General features: G+C 35.5%; 1 protein-coding gene across 2 annotated transcripts in view; it reads left to right on the top strand.

Moving 5' to 3' along the window:
• Window positions 1–19136, top strand: part of LARS2 (leucyl-tRNA synthetase 2, mitochondrial) — an 88977-nt gene that overhangs the window by 9784 nt on the left and 60057 nt on the right. For both annotated transcript variants that reach the window (XM_050318642.1, XM_050318634.1), the window contains exons 4-6: window positions 4469–4560; window positions 8012–8072; window positions 15734–15823. In XM_050318642.1, coding sequence (XP_050174599.1) covers window positions 4469–4560; window positions 8012–8072; window positions 15734–15823 — 243 coding nt within the window. The remainder of the gene's footprint in view (window positions 1–4468; window positions 4561–8011; window positions 8073–15733; window positions 15824–19136) is intronic.

Genomic DNA, 19136 nt, shown 5'->3' with positions numbered 1-19136 from the left:
AAAATATTACAAGTATCGTGTGTGAATTTAATCTTATTAAATTTTAGTTTTCCTGTAGCAAGTACTGAAGGTGTTAATGAGCTCACTGTTTCATTTTTGAAAGAAAAAGAGAAAACGAGATGTAATTTTAAATGCAATTATGTTAGACTAGAATGTGTGAGATTTAGGAGGCAAGAGAACTTTGTTCTCAAAATGTTTATGGTAGTGTGTGGACATAGAATAATTTTTTGTATTTTGTCAGAATAAATAAATGAGGGCGTTTAATGTTTTGATCGAAATCTATGTGGGTTAATTATTTTTTAATTTGAAAGTGCCTTTTCAGAATGCTAATATGCAGCATTGTGTTGCAGAGAAGTACTGAAATAGTCTTTGAAATAGAATAGATTGTACACACTGGTCAAAAATTAATTATTTTAATCTATATCCAGGTGTGCCTTGTCTGCTTGGGCTTTTTGTTTTTTGTTTGGTGGTTGTAATTTTTACCTGTTGTGTAACAGTATTTATTACCTGATACACTTAAAAGACAATCGAGGCTGGATTCAGGTGGAGGTCTTGTATTTAAAATGTGTTATATCTGTAATATGGCAATTTACAAATCATATTTGCAACAAGTTCAGCCCAACTGTAGGCAGCCAGTGGAAGGAGCAGCTGTCCTCATCACTAATTTGTCAGCAAACCTCTTAGTTTTCATTTGTGGTTGTCTTTTTTTATGACACATTCTCTAAAATAAATATATTTGTTTGGAGACCTTTTTGACATAGATTCTACTGCCTTTCTTAAAATTTAGAATGCATCGATTTGGATGTAAGAACGATACATCAGCTCCCTGGTCATGATTCTGAGACATACCGAGCACATCATGAGAGCAAATGTGTTTTTGTTTCCTTACAAAGAAAATTCACTGAATTGCCAGTCGTAGTTATGTTGATGGAGGCTTAGAACTGAGATAATTGTCAGCTCTGTGTTATATAGCACACTGATCTCACCTACTAATTGTCAGTGTGATGAGCTGATCGTTACAGCAGTGAATAGATGAAAATCCTCTGAAAGGAAGAGCTGAGATCTCAGAAATGAATTAATGGAGTTACTGTGTCTTCCTCAACTTGGTCCCACACTCACATTAAGAACTCTAGCCATCTTTATCAACAGATTTTTGGCTGTGCTGTGAAATGATTCTTAAGCAAAGCTTGGAGCTAATTTTGAGTCAGTCTTTAGGATTTAAACGTTTCAAGATGCAACTGTTTATCATTTTAATAATCTGTGTCTGAAAAGAGCACTTGGTGTGGTAGTCGCTGAACATTTTATTCCCCACACACTATATAGTTGTCTCTGTGGAACTTTTTATGTTCCTGTGCAAAACGTGTTAAGTGGCAGAAAGTGCCCCTCATTCATAGTTGAACCTGCCTGATAATGTGAACTTCAAAGATCTTAAATTATGTAATCTAGCTGAAACTATAGCCTGCCTTCTTTTGCCAGGTATAGGCATCCTTACACTTATGCAGGCCTCCTGCTTTATTAGATATAGTCATTAAATATTTTTCTTTCTCCTTGAGGCGTAGAGAAAATATTGTTTGCACAAAGAAGTGATACTTGGAAAAATGGTCGCTCTGGTGATCAGAATTGATCTCTCAGTTGCATAAGGTTTAGAGGCTGCTGTCAGAAGCAATCAAGTCAGCATTCAAGAAAGCAGATGACTTGTTTTTCTTCTCATCTGTAATGCTAGAGGGACCAGCCATATTTTCTGCTAGTTAGAGCCTATGACCAACCCATCAAGGAGCTGCAAGGAATACCCTTTGGTCTTCAATATTGCTTTCTATTTTTTTCTTCCTATTTTTGTTTTGAACAGTTGAACTGTTCCTTTTTCCTTTGTGCCAACTTTTGACATGTTAGTTGTATATTTTCTTTTCCTCTTCTGTGTCTCTTGAGATTTTTGACATGTTTTGTGTTGGATTAGTAGAGTTAAGATGTAATGCCAAATGCTCTGCAGAGGCTGTGACATTTTAGCTGCAGGTTACAACCAGAAGGAGCTGACCTGTTGTTTAGACAAATGCATTTCACAAACCTTTCAAATCCATTCATGACAGAGAAGTAAAAGAGACAATAAACTTGAAATAATTTTCTAAACCACTGTGCATGTTACATTCATCTCTATAGCAACTACATAAATAGATCTATCCTGAAGATTAATTTGAGGATATTTTTAATGTCTCTTTGAATTCTGTTTTCTTATTGAAACTTGAATTAGCATACTTCATTAAATTGAACTTTTGAATGTGAAGAGTGAATATGATATTTTTAATAAATGCTAAAATTTGGAAGATCTGTATGCACAGGTTACTGCTTCTAGCCCTGATGGTACAGTGATAAAATGTCTGCACATTAACTGTCTGGAGCATCCGTCAGCCCTTTTGGGGAGTCTGTAGCTGGTAGTGAAGTTGTTTTTCCCATATCTTTTTGCTTGTGAGTGTGAGAAATGAGATTCTGCCTTGCTTTTGGCTGCCTGTCTATATCCAGGAGGTGTTCAGAAGCCAGATTTTACAAAAATTACCCAAGAGTGTTTTTTCTAATCTCACTTAATGTGCATCAGCTTGTAGTAAAAGAAGGCAGTTGTAGGGATCGCAGAATCAACAAAAGGGGATTAATAGAGAAAATGTGTTTTATACATGGAAAAAAAAAATCTGGTTTGCTTAATCATGTCTGTCGGGAGACAGGTCATCAGCAATAGTAGTAGTCAAAAAAACTGAGCTGCATAAATTAGTATTTTAATGTGTCCTTACAAAAATATATTGAGATTTATAGTTTATGTAAAGTTTACTGTCTTTTTTTTTTTTTTCTTCTATACCAGTAGTTTTGACTGCTAGTTGGGGGGCTGGGGAGGAGAAGAGCTGGGGAGAGGTGTGCTTCAACACAGTGTTGAGAAGTGGTTTTATGCTCCAATTGAGATTTACCATGTAACACTCCCTGCTCTGTAATGGAGGGAAGTAGGAAGTTAGCACTTATATTTTCTGATACTGTGATGTGAGGAACAATAATTTGACTGATAATAGGGAAAATTTGTAACACGGGATAGCAGTTTAATTTCTGTTAGATTTAGACATCAAAAATGTGCTGTGCATGGACCCTTGTCGTGCTGGCTTGGATCACATGTGATCACAGGTTAATACCTTCAGTTTTGTTGCTGCACCAGTACAGTAATGATATACAGCAGGTTTAGTTTTAGATCAGTGTTGAATCAAGAATACTGAGGAGTCATATCTGTTAAATCCTGTTGCTTTTACGCTGTGTTGGTGCCTAGGACATCTTTATAAACACATATATAAAATATTTTTTATGAATGATTGCATTAAGTCAGAGGATTAGAAGGTGGTGGTGAAGAAGAATAAAAATAATTCAAATCAGTGACAAAAGGAGCTCTTATACTTCCTAAACGAGCAGATTTTTCACATGAAGGTAGATTATGAGATCAGTATGGCTGGGATTGCTTTTTTATTGCTTCTTTGCTTATGTCTCACTAAGGAACAAGTTCTTCATATAAATACATATTTTAAGAAGTAAAAATTTTGTTTTCTTACAACTTAGAAAATGGTAGTCATGTTTTGCTATTGTTAAACTTGTGTAACTTTAAATTGTGATTATTGAATTTATAGCACATTTGTATGTTTAAGAAATAGGATTGGTTTTATTTGGTATCCAATATGTATGTGTTTATTGACAGCATCTTAAGTACTGGCCTTTCTTTCCCTGGTTGCTAAACAAGTTTTTTGAATGCTTACTGTACTGTTAGATTATTTTTCAAAATAATTTTCATGCTAATAGGAAAGATATATCTCTATTTCATCAGAAATTATTTATGTTATATTTTGCAGTAAACTTTTCCTCCCCTGTTATTTGTGGTCATGAAATACAATTTGTTAGTTTGTAGTCTATCTTTGCAGAAAATATTATAGTAAAATTTGACTAAAACTGTTTTCTTCATCATCTTAATTTTATTTGGTGCATTTAAGGTTATTGTAGGGTATTTTTCTTTTTTTCTTCAATGCAATAAAAAATAATAGGGTACACATCAGTGTATTACAGTTATAAAAGTTTATTATTTTTACTTGTTTTCATTTTTAGAATGAATATTTGATGCTGTCCAGCAGTAGCATAAACTGCTGATTTTGACCACCACAAAAATGTACAAAGGGTTCATTTTTTTTATCATCAACCTGGTGTTGAAATAGTCATGAGGAGTTATTGCATAATACTTCAAGCTCCCTCTAACATCTCATTGCAGATAGCAAGTATGCTTCATGGTCATCTTTTCAAGCAAAGCTAGCCCTAGCTGGCAGGTTTGGAAGAGGTTCAACTCAGACAAAGCAATTGCTGAAATGCAAAGCATCGTTCATTATTTGGAGTCTTGTGTCTGTTGCTGATGCCATTCCAGAAAGTTGCATAACATTGTGTTTTTCTTCTTTGTTGCTGACAGGTGATAAATCCAATGGGATGGGATGCATTTGGTTTACCAGCAGAAAATGCTGCAGTTGAGCATGGCCTTCATCCTGCAAGCTGGACAGAAAGGTAGTTTTTAATGAATTGAAATATGACATTTCCATGGGGGATACCTGTACTGTGGCCCCCATAAACCAACAAACCAGAGCAAAAACAGCATAGAAGGAAGACAGTACAGAAAGAATCAGGGTTATCCAGGACCAAAGTTATTTGACAATATTTTATGGGACTGTGGAGATGATTCAGTTTTGAAAAATAAATATATTGTAATGATTTTCAAGGTTTTAATCTCAAGGACTTTTAAATTGTAAAGTGGTAGAGTATCAAAAGAGAGACATTTCCCAAACACCAAATAGGTTAGTAAGAAATAAATCAGAATTTCATTAGGGTGAGGTAAATCTTAGTATAGAATACACAGTTAAAGATTCTAGTCTAGGTGGCTAGATTTACTAGCAGTTTTCAGTACCATGCAAAAGAGGAAGGAGATAGATTTTTTGTTTCAGGCTGGGTCTTAGAATGTGCTAAGCAACCATTATCGCTGCTGCTTTCTGTGAACATCTTAGACTTCAGACCACAGAATTGGGTGTTATATTCCCCTAATATGCTTCAAAATTAGGAAAAATTATATAAGTAAACACTTTCTGTAAGTGACTTGGAAACCAATCTTGCAAAGTGAAGCTGTTTGTTGTGCTCTGGATGCAGTAATCTAGCTGTGGTACCTTTTTAGACCTTGATCCATTTCCTTCCTTGATAATGCTGTTTCTTTGGGTTTTTTTCATGCTTCTGGTCCCATCTTAAGATACTTGATACTTTTCCAGCAAAAATGTGATGGCCACTGATTTAACTTAGGGAGAATGGATGTGGGCACTACACTCAAATTCTGTGTTACTTATGCTCAATTTCTTAAAATTGCCTTTATGTATTATTTAGAAAGAGTAAGCCTGAAAACCATTTGCCGTGAAGACACAAAAACCTGGTTTTGTTCATTTGAGGGAGTCTGAAAAATCCCTCAGTGTGTTGTGGGCTATCAGTTATACTGTAGCACGGTCAGTAAATCTTTGATTTCTGTCTTCCTTCAATAAGCCTACAGAAGCTCAGCTGTAAAACAAATCTATGTTATCTGTTACATGAGTGTCTCATTTTTACCTCAATTATCTTGATGGAAACTTCACCAGATAGAGCATTACTCTGATCCTTCCCTACCTGTCAAATGAGGCACAGAGAAGTGGAGGTTGTCATTTTGAGACAACGCGGCTGACATTAAATACTTGCTGACAGCTGAAGGGTTAGTGTTTTCCCCTTCTTCCTGCTGCATGGTCTACCTATTATAGTGGCTTTGGCACTCGAAGGGCACCTTGCTGAACTGACTCAGCTTGCCAGCTCAGAGGAAAGCCATTCTGCCAGCTGACCCGAGTTGAATTGGCTCAAGGGAAAAGCAGTGAGCGTGGGGGGCAGAGACTTGTGCAATAGCAAGGAACTGCATCAGCTCAGCCTGTCTCATCTTAGCAGTTTGTCTAGTTCATATCAAAAAACATGTGTCAGAGCACAGCCTGAGCTGATTACCTTCTGCTACTTTCTGTGCTCTTCTGTTTTTCTCTTTTGTTGTAAATGGGTGTGTATTGTTGCATATCCTTTAAGCAATTCAGCTAGTTAGTTGCAAGGACAAGATGTTTTATACTGGAGAAAAGTTTCGCTTGGAAAGTTTCCTTAGTACTGAAAAGAGCAATTATCTAGTTTTAAGAGTTAGATATAACAAAGAAACTGAGAAAAGATAGCACATCATAATTGGAACTTATTACAGCAGCATCCAAATAGAAAAATTATATACATACCTAATTTTTTTGGATTATGCTAAGGAAAGGAGTTGGTTCATCATACAGGCAATTTAAATTCTGACCGCTGAAGTAACTGGTGTCTCCCATTTTCTCCACTGACCCTGTCCCAAATATTTTTCGTGCCTGCAACAGGGATGAACTGAACTGAACATGAAGCTGTGGCATCAACCTGATGTGTTTTAGTCATCCCGGGTGCAGACATAGCTGTCCCTGTAAAAGGGGGCACACTAACAATTTCAGTTTGTTTTTTTCAGGAGCAAGCAACCGAATTTCAGAGCATCTTGATTTTCTGAAGGGGTGATTTCAAATTAACTTAAATTGACTATTATTCTTATATTCTCAAAGATAGGAAAAAACATAAAACAAATTGAAGACAGAGTTATTTATACAAACAGAAAATTTTGTTGGCATGAGTAAGTATAGCAGCAGAAACTTTGTGAAAATTACTCAAATTTTATTTTTTTTTAATCAATACTGATAATTTTGAATGGGACTTTAATTAAAGCAGCACTACTGAAAGTGTGGTTTCTTCCAGTGAAAGCCATGAGTCCATAAGAGGATTTCCTGGTATATCCAAACCAGAAAAGATAGCTTACTAGAAAAGGCAGGCCTTTTCCAGGTACTAAATACTTGCATTACTCAGTTATTCAGCAGTGCAAGTTTGCTCTGGATCAGAATTAAATGCTTGATTTCATGACTGTCAACTTAGTCACTGTGGGAGGATAGATGCTACTTTATCAGACATAATGCATTTCAGTAGAAAGGTAAAAGTCCATAAGAAATTTTAACCAATGTTACAGTATGTGAATGACTTCACACCAGGTCACTAATTAGTGTTGTCTAATTGTGGGTACTTTAGTAAACTATATTTACTAAATTTTCAAACTAAAGCTTCACTGTATATTCTGCTGCATCTTATTTTACATTTGCAATATTACTGATCTGGGACAACATCTAGCCCTGTTTAACCCTACGGTTTCACAGTTGACTTAGGTTTTCTGCTGCCACCAGAAGTTTAGAAGTTCCTTGTTACCTCCCAGGATATATGTTCCCACCACCTCCTCTGTATTTGCTCAGCTGTTTTTGTGGCCCACAGTCTTGGTTTGATCAGCCTGTTGATCAGAGGGAAGAAAGAAAACTGGTGGGGGTTTTTTTGGAAACTTTTTGTAGGGTGTGTGTTCAGTTGAATGGGTAAGCTGATTCAAGTCATCCTATAGGCACACGATCACCAGAGCCACAGCAAAATACAGCCAGGATAGCATTGCCAGGATAGAGCAGGATTAAGCTGATGGTGGAAGTGCATCCTACTGCATCAAGATTTCAGAGGGTCCTGTGGCTCAACTGCAGTGCAGATAATTAAAAATAATGAGAAGTGATGCTTCAGTAATGCTTCCTTCAAACTACAGTGCCATGTTTACTATTAAGTTGCATTCAAATCAAGAGAAAAAAAAATTCTGTCTTGTATACAGAGCCATGAAAAATTGGACCAGAATACACTTGGGACTTTTAAAATTATTAATTGAGTATTCTGACAATTCTGAGTTTTACTGCTAGTGAGATCACAGTGCTTAGAGGTTAGCTAGTGCTTTTGATTTCTAAGAACTTTTCAAACACCTGATTTTAAATATGATCACATGATAGAAATATTATAAGTTAATAATTTTTAATTTATTATTATTTTGCAGTAATATTCAGCACATGAGGGAACAGTTTGACTCACTAGGTCTCTCTTTTACATGGGAAAGGGTAAGATTTTCTTTTTAAATGGATATTTTATTTTATTATGTGATGGAACATTGAAAGCCATGGAATTTCACCATTTTATTTATGACAATGTAAAAGTCTTTGGTAGTGACCAGTTAAAGTTGTTAAACTGTAAAATCGAGCTTTTTATCAGTTTTACCTCACTTTTGGCTACTGATGTCATCTGATAATGTCAATGTTTAGGAGACTCTTTAAGTGATTTCAGTTTTGCATTTGAATTTTTCTCGCTGCTTTTTCGTCTCTTTGAAGTATCAATTTTCTGTGTTAGAAGTAAATAGTCTAAACAGTTATTTATGAAACAGCAATGTATTTGTGTTGAGGTATGTATTTTTTTTGAGGAGCACTCTCCTCAATGTGTATGTCAAGGGCTTAAAACAAGTAAATTAAAATGGTGGCTTGGTTATGATATTCCAAATTTTGAAGCATAAGCCTGCATTTTTGTAGGTGTTCGTATCATGATCGTTTTGGAAAACATAAATTTTATTTAAAACACTAATGCTTGAGAATCAGGTGTTCACCTTAAAAAACTTACCAAACATGATCAGACATGAGCTAATGTCATTTTCCAGTTAAAAAAAGAAATTAATGTTTGAAGCAATTGTAAGGCTGTTGCATTTACCAGTGAATCAGTCAGTCACTACCTTTATATTCTCAGCAATAACTGTTACCACCTTAATGTGATTTTGAATAGAGTGATGGAGATGCTAATCTTAGATTTTTATAACAGTATTGTACATCTGAAAAGGGAACACATTACTTTCTGACAGTCTGAGACATGCCATCTGTTTTCTTTAATTTTGAAGGTGAAGTTGTTTATTTGTATGTCTTACATCTAAAAAAACATTTCATCATGTCATATATATGGCAAGATTTTTCAGTATAAGCCTTTTTAGTAAGGTTTTCGTTTTCTTGGTAGCCAAAAAGTTGCTCTGAAAATAAGAGATTTGTTGTGGAAGGTTCACGTCATACATGCATGACAGTTATTTTCTTATATTTAAAACTGATGGTATCAAGAAAACTGAGAAAATTAATCTCCGGGTATGGACTTTTGTTTAACCCTTCCATTCCAAAGAACAGATGGAGAACTGGCAGTACTGAAAAACATGGCAGGAAGTATAAGTACCCAAGGAAAAATCATTTGTCATCTCTGTGCCTGTTCTTTGAAGCTTACTCTCACTTTCTAGTAAACCATGTTTTGGTTAATGAACTTTGAGGAGTCTCTGAATACCTGTGGAAGGGGCTCTGGCACTCTACAACGTACTCCACTTGAACTGTTGTGTAATTGAAATACTCTGTAATGCCCTAGCGACACGTAGTTTGTGGTTTTGAAAGGTAAGATTTTAAAACAGCTAAAAAGTGTTCTTTGAAACACAACAAGTTTTAGAGTTTTCACTCCTTAGCTAACCAGTTAAGTTTTAAGTAGAAAGCCTACGTTACTAGCTGGAGTAAGAGTGATCTGAATGGTAGCCATTAGTAACAGGTATGTTTATTCGTTGCAAAAAATGTGTGATGCCTAAAATGTTATGTGATCTCCAAATGCATAGATATTTGAGCTAGCCATGAAAGAACCTGTGGAAATAGAAGCTGTAGCAGAATGTGTTATCCAGGCTGATAAAGCCTGCTTCTCTGCAAGGCTAATCAGGCTGGGCAGAGCATCTTACTGCCTTAACTGTACTGCTTCTGGGGTAACTCAAGCATCGTGGCACAGCAAAGCCCTGTGCTGTGAAGGCACCTACCAAAAAAATGAGCTCTTTTAGGTAAGGAGTATTTTTTTAGTATTCTCTACTTGTATGGCTCTAAATCAGGGGGCTTACAAAACACTGACACTGCAAACAAACCCACTAGCATTAGTGACTCCTATGAAAAATCCAAGTAAGACACCTTATATATGTGCTAGTTTAGTTAACCAAAGCCATTATACAAAACAAGTGTTTGTTTTAAATTTCATTTCACTGGGGTTGCTTAAATCTGCCCCTCCATTGTGCTAGAGCGTAGTGCTAAGTAAATATATGCTGTAGGGAGCCCATTCCCCTAACTTAGATCCCTATTGTAGTGTGTGTTGAATTGCCTTTTTAGAGTGTGAACCTTTTAACTGTCCCTGTCCTCTGTGGCCAGCTTAGAGTATATGGCTAGGTGATGGGAAGGGAACTTAAATAAATTTTACCATTTTAAAAATGGTAAAGAAAAAAAGTTAGGGGAGGAGAAAGTCCATTTTGAATACCTAGTGCATGTAGCTGTGCTGAAGAATCTGGCTACTTATAAAGTCATGTCTGGTGGTCAAGAAATTCCTGTCCAGGAATATGAAGACGAGGTCTGATTTTTTTGCTTGATAAAATTATTATGAACAAATCTCAGTGCACCTGCAATAGTAGAAATTTCCTTTTATTAATCTGTGGGGGTTTTTTTGTTGTTCTCTGTCTTACAAATCAAAATGTGCAAATATATTTCTGTTGTAGCAGTCAGTAAAATTATTTAATCAGTGAGGCACCACAAATGAGACATTATTAAATGCTAATTAGGTGATTTTGGACAGTCAGGTTACAAAGACACTTTAAAATTATTCTCCTGAACAGAAAATGTAAGCAAGCGAAAAATGTAATTAAATGCATAAAATAACTATAAGTAGTTTGCTTTAGAGTAGTTTTAAATACTGATAGTAATCTAAAATTTTTTACCTGAAACATGGAGGTATTTTAAGTTCCTCAAGTAAGAAATGCTATATTTTTAAATCACTTTGAAAATGGTGCGATTTTGGGGAGATGTTTAGAAAAAACAGTAAGAGAGAGAGCATTTCTATTCCGAACATTTATGTTTCTCAGATGCAAGGTTACAAAGCTGAAGTTTCAGCATAGAAGAAATATCTCTAAGAGACATTAAAAACACCTGCAAAATTAAAAAATCCCAAACACTACAGTTATGTTTTGGTTTTAAGATAACAATAATCAGGGCATTCCTGGTGGTCGGATTTTTCAAAAAAACCACCTCAGACAGCATAGCAATCTTCCTGCCACTTTTTTTTAAACATGATTTTCAAGGGAATTAGACAGTATAATATTCAAAGATTCGTGTCATCAGCAACAAGGAATGGAGAGTATATAACATTTTTCCTTTCTTTTGCTCAGGAGTGCCATCAGACTGAGTGCATGTTCCCAGCAAGCTATCAGTTCACCACTCCTGTTACTATCAATCTGTAACTTTGTCACAGAAAGTAGCTCATTCTGCATTTCAATTTCTGCGTTCCAAGTGACATATTTATTTTGCATGAGAGTAATGTTCCCCTTCTGCTCTGTACGTTAAAAAAGACAAAATCTTTGGTAGATTTTCTTTGTGCAGATATTTTACTGTTTAGATTTAAAGTTGTCATTTTTGTGTTCTGCCTGAGCATGCATAAAGCTAACAGTACATAGAGCATTACCTGTGAAATTTCCTTTTCATCCACATATCACTGATAATCAGTGACCCTACTTATAATAAACTAAGAAAAGAAAACTGTTGATACAAGGCTACTTTTTTTTTTTCAAGGAAAGGTATTTCTGCTCTAAAATGTAGGCACTGAATGACATTTGTATTTGTAACTAATCATAAAACTAAGGGCCTTTGAAATACAAATATTCAAATTAATTTAGAAATGTAGGTTGGTCTAGCTCTAAACCTCAGAAAATCAAATAATTATACTTCCAGATGAGGTGTTACATGCCCTTTAAAACCAAAATAGGCAAATAATTGATTAAACTATTTAATCTTCCCAAATAGAATTTGAAAATAATCTGCCCAGGATTGTCTCCTTTAAAATAAGTGCAACATGCCTGTCTTCAAGATAGCATAAGACTGTGGTAAAAATAAAATTATTGGCAATAAACTAGGACATTACTTCTCTCCATTTATATGTTATTCATAAGGCTTGGTGGATCTTAGATCAAATAAACCTTTTCATGCAGCCTGTAAATACTACTTTTATTTGAAAAAAAAAAAAAGAAAACCATGGAAGAAGCTTGAAGATGTAACCTTCTTCTTAAAAATGCTAGTAAAAACCAGTTATAAGGTCAGATATTCGTAGTAGAACAGAGCAGATTTAGAAAAAATAATGAATTTTAAAATGGAGTATTTGAAAATTAGTTTTTCTTTTGTTAAAAACACAAAAATCTTTCATCCAGTTTGAGTTGGTTTCTTTCAGGTTTTTTTTTTAATGCAGATTCTTTCCTGATGGTTTTCCCATATTTTTTGGTAGCTGAAAGGGATTTTCTTAAACCATGTTTTTTCATAATGAATGGCCCTTTAACCTTAACATATATCTATTGCTTCCCTCTTGCAGTGCTATCAGATCTGAATTGTAATACTCCATTTTAATCGGTAACTGAGAATTTATTTGCAAAATACCAACCCCTCCATCGTGGTATTTCTTAGGAACAGATTTCTGTGCTGCAATAAATGGATTAAGCAAGGTAGTTTTTAGTAAGGGTGGGGGTCTTTCTCTTCTATAACTTACCAGTACCTGGCCTTTTAAAAGCAGACTGTTCTTATAGGTGGTTTGTTTTAATTGTTGTGATGAATTGATTTGATGACTGTAACCAAGGATAAAGAGGTATTTTGGTGAGAGTATCAGATACTCTATTTGAAGCTGACAGGAGGAAAAGGGAAAATGGATGGGGAGAAGAGGGAGATGCTTTCCCTCCCATTTCATATTACCACCCGAAAAGCGGAGGTAATGGGTGATGACTAAATCTGTCACAGAGCACTGAAGAGCAAGTGCAGTAGACAGCTGAGCAGCATCTTACATATTTGTAAAAGGGTCCTGATTTTTAGTAGGTATTTTATTTTTTGAGAAAATATGTTAATATCATGTTATATATATTCACTGAACTGTTTTATGATTTGGGGTTCTATATGTGTGCTGTTGATGCTAGTGCTTAGATCACAAATGAGAAGCAGAAAGAACAGTTTTTGGTAGGGTGGAATGGCTCCAGTGTGCTATTTTTCAATTCTTTTTTATAAACTCTTTTGTGTATTTCTGCATTAAGTTAGTTCTGTTAATGCTCTGCAGATCTTTGTCATGCATATAAAGTATAAATAGAAACATTAACATTCGCCTTAATTTAAGCATGATGGCAGCATAATGGAAACTTTTTACCAGACATCATTTATTTAATCAAGATCAGTAACTGGAATACATAGAAAATTATTTTTAACTGTAAGTCTTAATGTGCTAAATGATAGGAAAAAAAAGACCCAATACATATTTTGGGATTGACAAGAGTTTGCTGGCTTGTCTTCAGCAGCTGATTTCACTTGGTAGTGATGTAATTTCTCTTTCTTCATTAACTTCAAATGTTACTCCAAACCTTCATGGTTTTAAAGTTAAATTATGAACTTGAGTGATCTTTTTGCACCTCAATGACCACACAGCAGATTTTTTTTTCCAGTGACACAGTCTGCTGCATTTCTTTCTAAAAAGTGTCAATTTATAACTTGTGAGAGACCACGTACATGTGATTCTGTTCCCAGGAGTTACTTTGTATCTCATAGCTCAAGCTTGTGTGGCTTGCAACATGCTTGTTTAGGTTGGGACATGTAATCTTTTTGTTTCAGAAAGCACAGATCTGCCCTTCAGGGCCAGAAGGACAAATCTCCAATCATTTTACAATTTTTTTTTGACAACTCACTTCTGTTGTCCTACCTGTTTGTCTCTTGCTCGCATAGTCTTATACTGTACTGAACGGGATTGTCTCCCTTCTTTTATGTGTCCAGTATTCCAGGGGTGAAACTCTATTGCCTGTACTGGCATCACACTGGCAGAAGAACTGTTGTCACTGTGTGAAGAAGCAGGGGAAAAAGAAAAGAATTACTAAATGGATAGTGTTTAGTTGGAGAGATGGAAATCAGGCTTTTATCAAGTGGGCTTTTTTTCAGTGCAGAGCACAGGGAATTAATCAAGCAATTGTTTTTCATTACTAGGTCTTCACATGCTGTGCTGAAAACTTGCCATTAAAAGTCTGTTTCTGATCTTGAAAGCCTCTTACACACACTTTTGAGGCACATCTATTCAAAGGTCATATTAATTGTTAAAAGCAATGTTTCAGCACTGGAATATAAAGTTCAAAGCAACTAGAATATGAAGTTGTAGAAAAAGAATTAAAATTTTATGCTACAGTGTTTCAGATGTCATTTGAGTAGCAGATGATATTGCAGGAGTTATGTGTAGTGGGAAGCTTAGATGATAGGAAAGCCCACGTGAAAGACTTTTCACATTTGGAGCTATTCCTGGTACTTGATAACTATTTGCAAATGGAATAAATTTTATCAGTGGCTTACTGAGAAAGTTTTTATCAGTAACTCTAAAATCAAGAGATGTTTGTGTTGATTTGAAGTTCAGCCATCTTCCACTTCAATATGTACAAATGTGGTCAAACAGAAAGTTTGTAGAAATGTCTCTTCTTTAAAGAAGTGCACGTTAAAAAGAAAAAGTGTGGGGAGGGAAATCTAGTCTCTACTGGTACATATTAAAGATGTAATGAGAGCTTAAATACTGAGTTACTCAGTTGTTTTCACTTTGGCCAAAATTTAAAGTATGTGGGTACAAGCATATGGGTTTGCATTGTGCCTGTGAAACCTGTGTTTGTGTTGAGAAAGCTGAGAGTCTGTAATGATGGAATCCCTTAGTCATCTTTGCATATTACTTGATATTTACTTGAAATGCAGTTTATTTTTTTAAGAACAAACATTTCAGATATGGAATTTCGTTAAGCAGTTGGTCAGTAGGTTGTTTTTCAATTATTATATTTCACTAAAAACTTAGAAAATGTTTTTGACTTTTGAAGAAAGCCATCCATTATAGTTACTTGCTATTGTCTTAATTCCCATTCCTCCTTCTTTTTTCTGTCTTTATTTCCCTCTTAACAGTTCCCCTCATTTGTGACTTCTTTTATGGCTCATTTTTTCCATCCTTCAAGCTAGAGCCTTCTCCTAACTTGAGCTGCCTTGACTTAAGAAGGAGTTGCTTATTGACCTTTGGATGTAAGATGTCCTTTGCAAGTCTTTCATCTTGAAGTTTAGAATCTTACCCTGTATTCCCTCCTGTCTGCCCCACATGCTCTGTCTACCAACAGCCCGGGTTCCTGTGCGCTGTTGTTCCGTCCTCCTGCATCCAGTGTTTCAGCTGTAGGCTCCTCACTCTGCTCATTTCACTGCAGCAGCTCCCAGCCCTCTGAGCAGTCAGCAGGCTCAGTTCCTGCTTTTCATTGCTGAGCAACAGAAGGAAAAGGCAACCTGGCTAGGATGGCTTCTTTGACAGAGGTCTTTTTTTTCTGGTTTTATCTGTTTCCCAGCTCAGGCAGCTGTGCCCATTTCCGTTCGTCTTCTGTTCTTGTATCCATCAGCATTAATGTTACAGGATTCTTATATTCCATGTTAAGAGGGAAACTTTTCTTTGCACATCTAACCCACACGGAGCCTGTGTTCTCTGGGTTCGCGTACAGGTGAATATCACTAATTGCAAACGTTACAAAAATGAGGTTTGTAGGTGAACACACACATGAAGAAACACTTATGTTTTCTCTGTGAAATATATTATGCAATCCTGAGTTAATTGTCTATGCTAAAACCATGTAAGAAAATACAGGAATTTTTATTTTGTTTGATTTCTACAGGAAGTAACCACTTGCTTGCCAGAGTACTACAAATGGACACAATATCTCTTTCTTAAGCTTTTTGAAGCTGGGATAGTGTATCAAAAAGAGGTAGGTGCAAACTTTGAACTTTAATGCTTTGCAGGTACACTAATTTAAGTTATTTGTGTCAGTGGCACATTTCCAGATTGTCCATTCACATTCATTCAGTGGATTGTGCTCTATTAACTTTAAATCATTCAAAATAGAATTAATGTTATATGTAACTACATTTTATATGTAACACATTTTATATGTAACTAACTAATAAACCAATATGAATGGCCATTGTAATGAGTCAAATTAGAAGTGTTTATTGTCAGAGATTTGCATTGAAGTGCAGGATCAGAATATAGCTTTTATTAGTTTGTTTCCTGGCTTTAATATATAATTTTCTATAGATCTTAACCTCCCTCATGAAAATTATGACATTGTGATCATTAGGAGTCTCTTCAGCAGTGAGATTATTTATCTGTATAACATTATTGTGATACTGTCTCAGAACCGATGGGCTTGGATATGACAATTGGAGATTGGGTGCATAGCTGTCCTATTCCTGAACCGTATTTGTGATCTTTAAAGTATTACAGAAGTACTAGATGCCATAAGACTATCACAGCTGTTTATCTGCTAGCAGTACATTAAGAAATTATAATATTTTGTAAATAACACGTATCAGGCTATCTGAAAAGTGAAGGGTTCAGTTCATTTCTTAAGCAGGAGGTGAAACAAAGATGTTAAATGAATAGTCCAGAGAACTCACTGTATAGCCAAGGCGATGCAGTTCCATAATACCTGAACAGCTGCGTTTAAACAAAGCAGCAATTTAGTGAATATTTCTAACTTAAAATGGGAACTAAGATTTTTAAAATATGATTTGATATTTCATTTGTATTTTATAGAAACCAGGAAACCACATAGGATATAATTAAGGATGTACTCTAATTATTCTCTGAACCCAGAGAAAGAGACTGATGGTGAAAGGTAGCATTTAAGATGGCAAGGTGTTACTGAGCTACTTCTCCCATTTGCATAGGCAAGATGTACTCAGAGATCTTAAATGATAACCAGCAAAAAACCTCAATATGTGATATGTACTAACAAGATAGATTTGGTTGGGGTTTTTATTTTTTTCTTGTGTAATTATTTTTGTTTGTAATAAAAAAAATTAAACCCCTGTCTTTGCCATAACAAATATATTTTTATATGTAAATTTGTTTGCTTGGCAAGTGACCCCAAGTGAATCTGAAAAGCACAAGGCTTGCTGCTTCATTCCAAGCAGTGATGATATACAAAATAAATTTTGCATGTAGGCTCCAAGTACTGTGGGATCCTGGAGGTGTTTGGGTACCAGCAATTGAATCTGCTTCCAGCTTCCATCTGCTTTCAAGTCAAGGATCAGTTTGAGGACTTAAATCAGCATCTGTCAACCTGTAGGGGATATAATCTCTGGTGGATATGAACCAGTTGCTTTTTGGCAAGAAACAGATGGCAGAGAGAGCCCATAACCCTGGGTCTCTTTGAACAGTCATATATACTTAAAGCATATATTAATCTCATGTTGTCAGTTTATCTGCAATATATATTAAGCAGTACTTTTGCACAGCTTTAAGTCTCCTTTATTACAATTTCATTTTGGGTACAAGGAAATAATTCATAGCCTTAGTGTGACAATAAGAATAAGACAAGTAGAGCGTTAGCCTAGTTAACACTCTGTGCCAGGAGTATGTGTGTCTGACCAGAAATTACCCTGGCAGGGAGACACAGACTCAGTATGTCCAGGAGCTGCAATTACGGAGGATTAACAATGTCTGTCTGGGTGCTGCATCATCCATAAAAGGCACCTTTATTCGCCATAGCAAAATTCTCTTTCTTTTTCCTGCAGTGCTGATCTAGTCAATATACTGTAGAGAATGTTGACCTGGCCAGATGTGGGTGTCTTGTTGAGGATAATACCTGCCCTGACCCTGTGCTTTTGATTAGATACCTGTAATCTGTAGTGGACCCAGAGACACCAAGACGCCTTATGCTGTAGATACCTGAAGTTGGACGAGACAAATCGTGTCTTAAAAGCATATGGTCTACACTGGCATAGCGAGGAAACTGAAATAATTGGTGTGCTCTGTGCACTCTTGCATTGTGTCTCCTTTGTGTATATGACTTCCAGCAGCTTCCTGGGGTCATAGTTTTCAGAGGCTGTCATTGTCAAGAAGTTACCTTTGTGAGGTATAAGTAGGAACTAAAGATTTAATTTATTAGCGAGGTTCTAGATATTAGTCCAAAGTCTGTGAGAGATGGAAGGAACAAAATGTAACTTTAAAAATTCAAAGACAAGACCTTTCAGCTACTTAAATGGGGCACTTCAGAAGGTGATAGGTGATAGATAAAATGTAACGTGAGCAATAGGAGCACAGTGATTAGTTTTTGATTGAGATACTAAGTCCTCCTCATACCCAAAGAATGCATTTGAGATTTTCAGAAGATGTTTAATATATTAAAACTCTATAGACCTACTGTTTTTCAGTCAGTCTGATTTAGCTCAAATACTAAATAACACTCAATATACTGGATAACTCTTCTTTATTGCTTTGATTATAGGTTTTTTCTCTTACTTTATCTTCATTTTTTAAATTTAATGTCTAAACATTTAATGACACTTTTGGAATGACTGGTAGGATTCTTTTGTGATCTTATATCCTTTATGGTGAGTGATCAGCTAAATTGTTCAACACTATATATATACTCAGTTTGTACTATACGATATATATAATATAATATGTCTGGGATTTTGATTAACGCTCAAAAAACAAGGTTTGTGCAGTTGAACACTAAGATTTATTGCACTTTAACTTTTCTTTAATGCATTTGTGTTGACAAGGAAAGGTGATTCCAAAAGTAATTCACACAGCGGACAGAAGTTATGTGCAGATAATATCAATTCTTTCACTTGAAACATAGTTGACCATTATACAACCTCTTTGTGATTCTGTCCTCTCAAAGTGGACATCCTTTTTTATTCATCCCCTTCAGTCTGACTCAACACTTTTGGATTGGTAGTGAAGAGCTTTCAAGTATCAGACTATATCATTTGCATTATAGTCAATCGGAACACTTACTTATTTAACAACCAAGCAGTCAAGTGTCAGCCTCTCTTGCTAGCTGGATCAGTCTAGAAAAACACTGCCAACTGCATTCTTGGGTCTTTTGAGTTCTGAAAAAGATGAATATTCAACACATCTTCAGCTGAATCCATGTTGCTGATTTAAATGGATGCTATAAAAATGTAGAAAACTCAGGGGTCCGAGGTATACTTCTGGATAATTCTTTTGGTATCTGAAAAGTAAGATTCTATTTTTTAAAGAGGTGCTGAAAATGTTTTTTTCTT

The sequence above is a fragment of the Myiozetetes cayanensis genome, unplaced genomic scaffold (assembly GCF_022539395.1).
Source record: "Myiozetetes cayanensis isolate MyiCay16 unplaced genomic scaffold, myiCay2020 scf1, whole genome shotgun sequence".
Classification (NCBI taxonomy): Eukaryota; Metazoa; Chordata; class Aves; order Passeriformes; family Tyrannidae; genus Myiozetetes; species Myiozetetes cayanensis.
The sequence above is the reverse complement of the archived record's forward strand: the minus strand, read 5'-3'. Positions and strand labels throughout refer to the sequence as shown.